The 11398-nt window shown below is 43.4% G+C and overlaps 1 protein-coding gene across 1 annotated transcript in view; it reads right to left on the bottom strand.

Moving 5' to 3' along the window:
* Positions 1–656: 656 nt before the first annotated feature.
* The window catches only part of LOC311109252 (very long chain fatty acid elongase 2-like), a gene marked incomplete at both ends in the record, with an annotated part of 11653 nt that continues 911 nt past the window's right edge, over positions 657–11398 (bottom strand). Inside the window, 7 exons of the mRNA XM_084152090.1 lie at positions 657–755; positions 974–1108; positions 1315–1439; positions 2342–2513; positions 3543–3620; positions 8653–8840; positions 10584–10647. Coding sequence (XP_084008216.1) covers positions 657–755; positions 974–1108; positions 1315–1439; positions 2342–2513; positions 3543–3620; positions 8653–8840; positions 10584–10647 — 861 coding nt within the window. The remainder of the gene's footprint in view (positions 756–973; positions 1109–1314; positions 1440–2341; positions 2514–3542; positions 3621–8652; positions 8841–10583; positions 10648–11398) is intronic.

Below are 11398 nucleotides of genomic sequence, written 5' to 3' on the forward strand. Positions count from 1 at the left end.
TCTCAATGTACAAAGTCTACCAAAGTCGTCAGGAAAGCCAGTTCAATATTGCTTTTTCTACAGAACCAGTCAAATGTTTACCAGCATGTTTTGCACCCGTAAACAAAGACATTCAAATACATTGTGATACATCAGGTATAAGGTCTTGCAGTGTTTCTAAGGCATCTTTAGTTTAACAATGATTTAAGTGAATGCTCTGGAGTGATATTTTCGGTGAGTATACACTGTACACATGGGCTATATTCAATAAAGCAATGTTTGACTTTATAGCAAAGTAAATTATGTCAAAGTATTGTGGAAATTGCTGATTGTATTCAGGTTTTTACACTATGAGAATAAAACTATGAACTGCATAGTTTACTGCGTGGTAAGGAATGGATGGAGTTTTCACACTTGCATTTCAGCAATTGAAAGTGCAACGGAAATGAGCGCCTCATTCCTGTACACACAGTATGTTATACATACGTTGTCAAGCTTCAAGGAAACCAAACAAAGGATTTGATACAAAAATTAAGTACGAAGTATTCTATACAAAAATGCAACATACATACTGATGTTTATCCCTGTTTTGGAGCATTTTAGCAGTAGTGTCACGGCACGTATAGATTCTGGTGGTTGTTGAAGAAGGTTGTTGTCTTGACAACCAGGTCCGAATACTACTTTCTCTTCTTGAGGCTGGTGCCATTGGTGGAGACAGAGTGGCCATTCGGGTGACTGGACTTGATGGATTCTCCTGGCCGTCTTTTCCTGTAGGTCTGGGATAAAAGCAGGCAACTTATGACCATTGAAAAACCAACATAAATATTCAGACATGCCTTTAAATTAAGCTCTAACATGGTCGTATTTGTGGACTTTTCCAATAAGAAACACACGTTCTGTTTGCAAAACATTTTAAAGCATTTTTCTTCTCGTGTCCTATTATACACAGCCCAGTTTTAATCCCGTGTTCATGTGAAGGTTACCCCGGTCGTACCTGGATGTAGAAGTTGACAAAGAGGATGACGAGGCTGGCCATGTAGGAGAACTGGAAGAGCAGGCATCCGACGGGGAAACCACAAGGGACGACGATCGCGGACAGGGTGTGTGTGATGGTCAGTATAAACTGGATCTGAGACAGAGAGAGCAAAGAGGGGGAAACCCCCCTGTCAGGGGTCTTATCATTTCTCTAACCTGCGTGGCTCTTATCGTCCCAGATCTATAGTTAATGTTGGCCATTGTTCTTAGACTAGAAGAGTAGTTCCCTTCACTGTTCAAGTAAGATCATACAGGCTTGATTGGAAACAAGCACTCATTTCATGAAAGGAATTTACTCACTAGCTGAGCCTGAGTCAGGTAACGCTTCCACCAGAGGTATTTCTGCATGGAAGGTATTGTGGACAGGCCATAGTAGGAGTACATACACACGTGGATGAAACTGTTAAGAGTCGGCCCAAAGAAACCTTGAAAAAGATATTGGAGAAATGAATTATTGATTGACATATTTGACAAACTTTTCACATTGAAATTCAGCAGTTTGGTCTGTCACTGTCACAAAGGCAACACAATTACAGTGAGAAAAGGAATAAAGCAGCATTTGCAAATTGCTTGTAGCAGGGACATGTTCAAGTTGTTTGGGCTAGTTAACCTGCTTGAAGAACGTTGGCGTAATCAGCAGAATCAGAACTACCCCCTTTGGGCTCCAACATTGAAGAATAGGTTTTAGAAAGTTTCCTCAGGAAGAACATCAACCACATCTCTAGTCTCCATCTGACCCTAACATTAACCTATATCAAAGATGGTGGATAAATGAAGATGTCCCACTCAGGCCGTTTGCCATTGAAAAGGGGTGGCTCTCCCATAGGCACCAATACATTAGCAGCTGGGTCTGGTCCATAGAGAATGATGGCTAAAAGGCCGTATTAGCATGGGCAGCGCTATTGAGAGCTTCCCCCGTTTTCATATAGTCAACTGGGTGGGATTTCCAACTTCACTGCCTGATCCCTCCTGGTGACCCTGTTGGAGTCATGTCCATCCGGATCATAAGGAGGGATCAGCCAGTCGTGAAGAAGAAGATAATGGACTCTTTTAAAATAGAGGTAGCCTCAGTGGCGTTGCCCATGCTGTCACAGAAGCTATAATGGCACAGATACAAAGATGAGTCCTCTATATAGCTCTATGGTCTGGTCTGCTTAGTATATGTACTTAGTATAGTATATGAACCAGAAAAAAGGAGCGATTGAGATGTCTCGCTTCCCTCTTCCGTCTCTGCCTATACCACGCCCAGAGCCCCTTCTTAGATCAATCAAGTCCCTTTGAAGGATGCATTCTAACAGTGATGTGAGTGGAAGTGGGTGTGACCTACTCTGTCCACAGGGGATCCAGTTCAGAACACACCACCAGATGTTAAACATGGAGGCGTGGTGATACACGTGCAGGAAGGTGATCTGGCTGTTCTTCTTCCGCAGCACAAAGAATATGGTGTCCAGGAACTCAATGACCTTGGAGAAGTAGTACCACCACAGCACCTTGGCTACCTGTGGAGTTTATAGAAGAGCTTAAAGGGGACTGTGCAGTAATATGGTCAGTACTGCATCAGCTTCCCTTTCATGATCGTGTCTGTAACTATGACCCTGTTACTTAAAGAAGTACTTCAGAATAACACCAAAAATGTGACCACGATGTAATTTCAATATTTCAGTGTAGCAGTGAACATTCATTATTATTCTGTCATTTACAGTTCATGTGACTGTAATTAACTTATGTAATTCATTGTAATTCATTTAATTGTAATACATTGTAATGAACTTGTGCCACAATCTCTTTGTGTTTAATACATTACACATTTGTATTCTTGCATATGTTGCTTTACATCACATTCAGATACAATGTTTTCAAACTAGGGGGGAGAGAGGTGCAGAAGATGGGGGATGGGGGGATGCCATTCGTGGACACTAGCTGACAGAATTATATCATACGGCCCATTTCCTTTTGAAGTTGGAGGAGGTAGCAGCATGTGATGGTACTCACATATCTACCACACTTTCCTCAGAGAGACCTGGACCTCTAGCATTTCCTCCCACTCTGGAAACAGCAAGTAGCCTCGGACAACCAGCCTGATCTCGCGAGCTTACATAAATTATTCTCTGTACTGTATCCGTGTATACGAGATCAGGTTGGTTGTTCGAGGCTACACAGCGAGGGCTTTAGCATATTTGACTTGAGTCACGGAGAACTGGTTTATACGAGCTCCATAGTTTCAACTCATAATGTACTGTCTATGAACAGACATAGCAATGATAGCATCTGTTGAGACACTTGATATGCGAGTGCAGGAGACATTGCATTTCTTAACTAGATGGTTGTAACGTTTATAATAAGTAGTAAGGGAACAACAGTCAACACTACATGGTTCCTTTCTTCAAAATGTTAAGAGTAGGTTTGTGTTATTTATTAGATACATTTGTGCATTTCTATTTCAATGGTTTTCAGAGGCCAGTCATGGAGTAGACAGAGGAAGGGCAGATGGTGGGAAGGATTAGTGAGTCAGCCATGGTGTCACTCACCCTGAGGTCCGCCTCCCCTGCCTCGTGGAGTCCCTGACACTGCAGACGGTAGCCTGCCGACGAGGTTGCACAGACAAGCTGCAACCAAAACACCATGGTCAACGTCACAGTATAACTCTCACCCAAACACACACACACACAGTCATGCACCATTTCCCTGTAACACACACACACACACACACACAGTCATGCACAATTTCCCTGCCCCACACACACCCCACCCTGCCCCACACACACACCCCACCCTGCCCCACACACACCCTACCCTGCCCCACACACACCCCACCCTGCCCCACACACACCCCACCCCTTCCCCCACAGACCCCTCCCCACACACATCTGTATCCCTGTCCTGACTGACTGAGCTGAGGCAGTAGCCCGACCCTCCCTCTCTTTCTCTGCCGTGTCAGTCTAACCCAGTGAGCAGTTCTAATGGTATTAGGTCAGATTAGGTCAGGATCAAGTCAGATTAGGTCAGATTAGGTCACCCCTGTATAAACTTCCACAAAGAGGGATATGTGACTGCTCTCCGCAACCTAATTGTGCTCAAGTGCTCGTCAAATAGTTCCCAGTGCTCATCAAATAGATCCCAGTGCTCATCAAATAGATCCCAGTGCTCATCAAATAGATCCCAGTGCTCATCAAATAGATCCCAGTGCTCATCAAATAGATCCCAGTGCTCATCAAATAGATCCCAGTGCTCATCAAATAGATCCCAGTGCTCATCAAATAGATCCCAGTGCTCATCAAATAGATCCCAGTGCTCGACAAATAGATCCCAGGTCATTGTTCTCCTCCTACAACAACATACTTCTCCCTCTCTCCCTCGCTCCCTCGCTCTACTCTTTAGTGAATGTATGTAGTGTACATGTGTAGGATTCACACACAAATCAAGTTTAGCCGTGGAGTAAAAAACAGTCAATACCATATAACACTTTCATTGGAGATTCACTATTCAGCTTACTTTTCAGTCTAGGACTAGGCTCAAGCTGTGAAACCATCCCTATATGTCTTTAGGACATCTACACTTACATTTTAGTCATTTAGCAGACACTGTTATCCAGAGCGATTAGGGTTAAGTGCCTTGCTCAAGGGCACATAGACAGTTTTGTAACCTAGTCAGCCTAAGGGATTTGAACCAGCGACCTTTTGGTTACTGGCCTAACACTCATAACCGCTAGGCTACCTGCCAACTGATGGATACACTGACGGTTTCATAGGGGTGAAAGAGATCTGAGATAACCGAGGGTTATGGGCATTGAAACATATTGATTATTCATTAAGTCAAATGAAAGGTGGTGCACACCAACAGTTTAAGATGGAGGATATGTTAGTAGCACATAATGCAGTACAGACTCCTCTTCAGGCCTTTTCAACTGGGCCCATCCATAGAAAGGATCCCGGGGCCGTGAACTAACAATACAACCTACAAAATACACCTCAAGCTTTATTTCACACATTGCCTATCATATAGACATTAGACATAGCTTACACTCTAGAGATCTTCATGATTTAAATTGCTACTATTACATAACAGTATCATCTTTCTAGCAATATAAATAGTCTAAATCTGTATTGTGCAAGAGTGGGAGCCTGCCTAGAAGGGTTTCCAGTGAGAGCAATCTGTCTGTATGGTCCTTCACTCTCTCCCCTAGCCTGGAATCAGAGCTGATCTGGCTTCTGGACCAACATGTCATATGAGTCAGCAGACGGGCCCATGCCCAGAGGTCACAGTGGGAGAGGGAGACAGAGAGAGGAGGAGAGAGAAAAGAAAGAGATGGAGGGGAGAGACCGAGAGAGCCAGAGAGAGAGAGAGAGAGAGAGAGAGAGAGAGAGACGGAGAGAGGGAGACGGAGAGACAGAGAGACAGAGAGAGGGGGAGACAGAGAGAGGGAGACAGAGAGAGAGAGAGAGGGGGAGACAGAGAGAGGGAGAGGGAGAGGGAGAGGGAGAGGGAGAGATGGAGTGTGGGAGAGACAGAGAGAGAGACGGAGAGAGGGAGAGAGAGAGACGGAGAAAGAGAGAGAGAGAGAGACGGAGAGAGAGAGAGAGAGAGAGAGAGACGGAGAGAGAGAGAGAGACGGAGAGAGAGAGAGACAGAGAGACAGAGACGGAGTGTGGGAGAGATGGAGAGAGGGAGATGGAGAAACAGAGAGACAGAGAGAGGGGGAGACAGAGAGAGGGAGACAGAGAGAGAGAGAGAGATTGGGGGGTGAGACAGAGAGAGTGAGGAGAAGGGAGCTAAACGTGAGATAGTACCAAGCGTTGACTCCTCCCCATCCCCCTTATCTCTCTCCCATCATTATTCTCTTTCTATCTCCCTGAGGAAAGTGAAGCATGACTACACTGTGACTTCCTGTCTTGCCACGCAGGTTAGCGTTTTGAGTTATGAATGTTGTTCTGGAGGCAGCTCTGCAGAGTGGTCACTAACTGGCACAGCCACAAAGTCATAAAATCGGATTTTAAACAAAACCCTACCCTTAACCCTAACATTAACCACACTGCTAACCTAATATCTAACCCTAACCTTAAATTAAGACTAAAAATATTTTTTTGTTTTCATTAATTTGTACAATATAACACATTTTGACTTCGCAGCTGGCCCATCTAGCGGAAATCACTCAGTTCTTCCTCCAGGCTAAGATTCATGACAATAAATGTCAACTTGCTATTGCCACAGGGCCTGGCCTTTTCAAACATTCACACACCACACACACACACACACACACACACACACACACACACACACACACACACACACACACACAGACATCCAGGACCTCTATTCTAGGAGGTGTCAGAGGAAGGCCCTAAAAATTGTCAAAGACTTCAGCCACCCTAGTCATAGACTGTTCTCTCTGCTACCACTCTGCTACCACACGCCAAGTCTAGGTCCAAAAGGCTTCTTAACAGCTTCTACCCCCAAGCCATAAGACTCTTGAACATCTAATTAAATGGCTACCCAGACTATTTGCATTGTCGCCCCCCCCCCCCCCCCCCCCAGAATGTTATGAAGAGTGATCAGTCCCGCTTTGCCATGAAAATGAACTTAATCCCCAAAAAACATTTCCACTGCATTTCAGCCCTGCCACAAAACGACCAGCTGACATCATGTCAGTGATTCTCTTGTTAACACAGGTGAGAGTGTTGATGAGGACAAGGCTGGAGATCACTCTGTCATGCTGATTGAGTTAGAATAACAGACTGGAACCTTTAAAAGGAGGGTGGTGCTTGAAATCATTGTTCTTCCTCTGTTAACCATGGTTACCTGCAAGGAAACACGTGCCGTCATCATTGCTTTGCACAAAAAGGGCTTCACAGGCAAGGATATTGCTGCTAGTAAGATTGCACCTAAATCAACCATTTATCGGATCATCAAGAATTTCAAGGAGAGACGTTCAATTGTTGTGAAGAAGGCTTCAGAGCGCCCAAGAAAGTCCATCAATCGCCAGGACCGTCTCCTAAAGTTGATTCAGCTGCGGGATCGGGGCACCACCAGTGCAGAGCTTGCTCAGGAATGGCAGCAGGCAGGTGTGAGTGCATCTATACGCACAGTGAGGCGAAGACTTTTGGAGGATGGCCTGGTGTCAAGAAGGGCAGCGAGGAAGCCACTTCTCTCCTGGAAAAACATCAAGGACAGACTGATATTCTGCAAAAGGTACAGGGATTGGACTGCTGAGGACTGGGGTAAAGTCACTTTCACTGATGAATCCCCTTTCCAATTGTTTGGGGCATCCGGAAAAAAGATTGTCTGGAGAAGGTGAGCGCTATCATCAGTCCTGTGTCATGCCAATAGTAAAGCTTCCTGAGACCATTCATGTGTGGGTTTGCTTCTCAGCCAAGGGAGTGGGTTCTATCACAATTTTGCCTAAGAACACAGCCATGAATAAAGAATGGTACCAACACATCCTCCGAGAGCAACTTCTCCCAACCATCCAAGAACAGTTTGGTGACAAACAATGCCTTTTCCAGCATGATGGAGCACCTTGCCATAAGGCAAAAGTGATAACTAAGTGGCTCGAGGAACAAAACATCGACATTTTGGGTCCATGGCCAGGAAACTCCCCAGACCTTAATCCCATTGAGAACTTGTGGTCAATCCTCAAGAGGCGGGTGGACAAACTAAAACCCACAAATTCTGACAAACTCCATTGATTATGCAAGAATGGGCTGCCATCAGTCAGGATGTGGCCCAGAATAACATTTGATTTGATTTGAGTGTACAAAACATTAGGAACACCTGCTCTTTCCATGACATAGACTGACCAGGTGAATCCAGGTGAAAGCTATGATACCTTATTGATGTAACTTGTTAAATCCACTTCAATCAGTGTAGATGAAGGGGAGGAGACAGGTTAAATAAGGATTTTCAAGCCTTGAGACAATTGAGACGGATTGTGTATGTGTGCCATTCAGATGGTGAATGGGCAAGTCAAAAGATTTAAGTGCCTTCGAACGGGGTATGGTAGTTAGGTATTTGGTGCCAGGCGCACCGGCTTGTGTCAAGAACTGTAATGCTGCTGGGTTTTTCACACTCAACAGTTTCCTGTGTTTATCAAGAATGGTCCACCACCCAAAGGACATCCAGCCAACTTGACACAACCGTGGGAACATTAGGAAGGTGTTCTTAATGTTTTGTACACTCAGTGTATATATATATATACACACACACACACACTCACAAACACGCTCGGAGGGGTGAAAGAACATCACTTTGAGGCATCACATATGTTTTCACACAAATTATTTATCGAAGCATCAGCATCACTTTTGCCGGCTGTATAATACTAGGATGTTATTAATATAGATGTCTTCTGACTTGTCTGACAGAGTAATGCTCTTTCCACCTACGGTGTGTCAGTAACACACACTCCATTTACAGATGCCCTTTCCCAGGGTTATGTTTATTAGGGCACGCAACGGAAAACATTTCAAAGTGTTTTGCAACGGAAAATGAAAATGTGCAATTCTTATTGGACAAGTCAAGGTAGTCCCTCCCTCCCTGTCAGTCTGTTTGATGGCTAATGAACACAACCCAGGATATAAAGGCACTCATAGCCCCCGACTCACAGACATCTCTCTTCTTGAGGTTTGTCTTAGAACAACTTACCTCAACCAGCATGTACAAGGAGAGCATGGTCACAGAGAAGTTGTACACTTGTAAGACACCCTTGAGTGAGTACGCTGGCCTGTCCCTCATGTATTTTGATCCCAGGTATACTGTGAGGAGGTAAAGGATGGTGAGGGAGAGGGTGGGGAGGTACGAGTCCAACAGGAGCCATCCTCGTACCCTGGAGTCTAAGGGGGGTGGGAGAGAACACAGTACACAATCACTGCTGGGATCATCATGCCATTCCACCATTCAAACCATGACTGTTTAACCTGTCATAGGCAATAAGATCTAATATTGCACTCTATTTGAACTGATTATAAAAAAGATATAGCATGTTGTTCATGATTTTCATATGATTACAAATCCTTGTCGTAGCCTATATGGTTTATGTACTAAATAGAAATCAAATTGTATTCGTCATGTACACAGTTCACAGCAGGTATAAACAGTGCAGTAAAATGCTTACTTGCAATCTCTCTCAACAGTGCAGTACAATATCAATAATCAATAATATCAATAGTACCAAAATATTGACTAATTATAATATAAACAGAACAGTGTTTCTACATGACCACATACATTACGTCATGATCAATGTACCAGATCATCTACATTCAAATCAGTTTGTTTGAACGTCACCGTGTCCTCGTCTATGGACTAATGGGGGGTGAACAAGCTGCTTTGCAAGCTGTCACTGCTTTCATTTTCATAGTTAATAATGTTGTTGTTTTTCTGCTATGGTGCCTTCCGCGGGCACATTTGTATTCCAGAGCAGCTTTGGTTTGAATCTGGACAGTGTCTTGCGGAGTGGAGTAGAGGCTAGGACAGTGCTTGACAGGAATTAATCCCAACGTTTGTTTGCCAAAATTCCACACAAAACTAATTCCCTAAAACATGACTTCATATCACAACCTTAAGGCAACACTTCTATCATAACTTACCTTGGACCAGGTATGTGTGGATAGGTAGTTCCATAGTAGGCCTATATAAAAAAATGTGTACTCCATAACTAGCTATTTACTACTCTATTACGGAGTTATTACATAGGTTATTACACCTTAATTACACAGATATAAAGCCTAATAGCCAAGTTCTGTAAAATGTGTCGAAAGTTACATAACAAGGGGATATGGCACCGCTGTTGGAATTTCTAGTATTCAGATGGGTCAATGTGATTACACACACCGACCTGTACCTAGACTGCTACTCTCCTGCGTGAGGTGAGCTTTGAAGGACTCTGTAATGTCAGTCACACATCAGCTGACACTACTCTGTAGTCTGAGCAGACATATTTGTAGTTTTGACAACCACACAAACTACCTGCCTCCAGGACACCTACAGCACCCGATGTCACAGGAAGGCCAAAAAGATCATCAAGGATATCAACCACCCGAGCCACTGCCTGTTCACCCCCACTATCATCCAGAAGGCGAGGTCAGTACAGGTGCATCAAAGCTGGGACCGAGAGAATGAAAAACAGCTTCTATCTCAAGGCCATCAGACTGTTAAATAGCCATCAATAGCACATTAGAGGCTGCTGCTGCCTATTGAAATCACTGGCCACTTTAAGAAATTGAACACTAGTCACTTTAATAATGTTTACATATCTTGCACTACTCATCTCTATATGTATATACTGCATTCTATTCTATAATATTCTACTGTATCTTAGTCCATGCAGCTCTGTCATTGCTTGTCCATATATGTATATATTCTTAAATCCCATTCCTTACTTAGATTTGTATGTATAGGGTATATGTTGTGAAATTGTTAGATATTACCGCACTGTCGGAGATAGAAGCACAAGTATTTCGCTACACCCGTTATAACATCTGCTAAACACGTGTATGTGACAAATACAATTTCTTTTCTTTTCTTTTATTTGTAGTTTTAACAACCATTGCAGTCTTCAATTGGAAAATACCTACCTCTGTCTTCAAACAGGAAATAAAAAAGCTCGTTTAACCACTTGTCCAAACTTTCTAAATGGTTCTGAAAGCAAAAAAAAAAAAAAGAAGATAAGTCACTTGCAATAAATGTGTATGTGTGTCACCGTATGTCCATTTGTCTGGCGTTTATCAAATAATGTACAACACATTATAGAGCTAATTTTCATGTAAACAGTCAGATTTTAGAGGCAATTATGCAGTGAATTACAAATACAACAGGGTCCTCAAATACATTATAAAACACCCCAAAAGTGGTCTATATCAGATTCAATGATGACTCCTGTTCAAGCTTCTTTGGGTTTTAGAAAAGCACTTTATACATCCTATCAATTATTAAGCATTGGACAAAATTAGGGTGGCAGTTAAACGTGTTAAGAGCATTGGGCCAGTAACCAAAAGGTTGCTGGTTTGAATCCCAGAGCAGACTAGGTGGGCAAAATCTGTTGATGTGCACTTTGAGCAAGGCACTAACCCTAATTGCTCCTGTAAGTCGCTCTGGATAAGAGTGTATGCTAAATGTGAAATTGACTATTTCTTACAAACATTATTATGTCTGTGGCAAAAGGCCTTTGCTGCAGCCTATGGTAAGTATGGTGTTGGAAGTTGTAGTGGCTTATGTTCATATTGTACACGTTAGTTGGTCAGCCAACACAATATTTGTCAAGTCACAGTAAGCTGTATCCTATACATAATGTCAGGGAGTGGTGTGTTGCTCTTTGCTCCCTATCTCTCTCTCTCTCTCTCTGTCTCTCTATCTCTCTGTCTCTGTCTCTGTCTCTCTCTCTGTCTCTCTC

Source organism: Coregonus lavaretus (genome assembly GCF_964263955.1).
Source record: "Coregonus lavaretus genome assembly, chromosome: 34".
NCBI lineage: Eukaryota > Metazoa > Chordata > Actinopteri > Salmoniformes > Salmonidae > Coregonus > Coregonus lavaretus.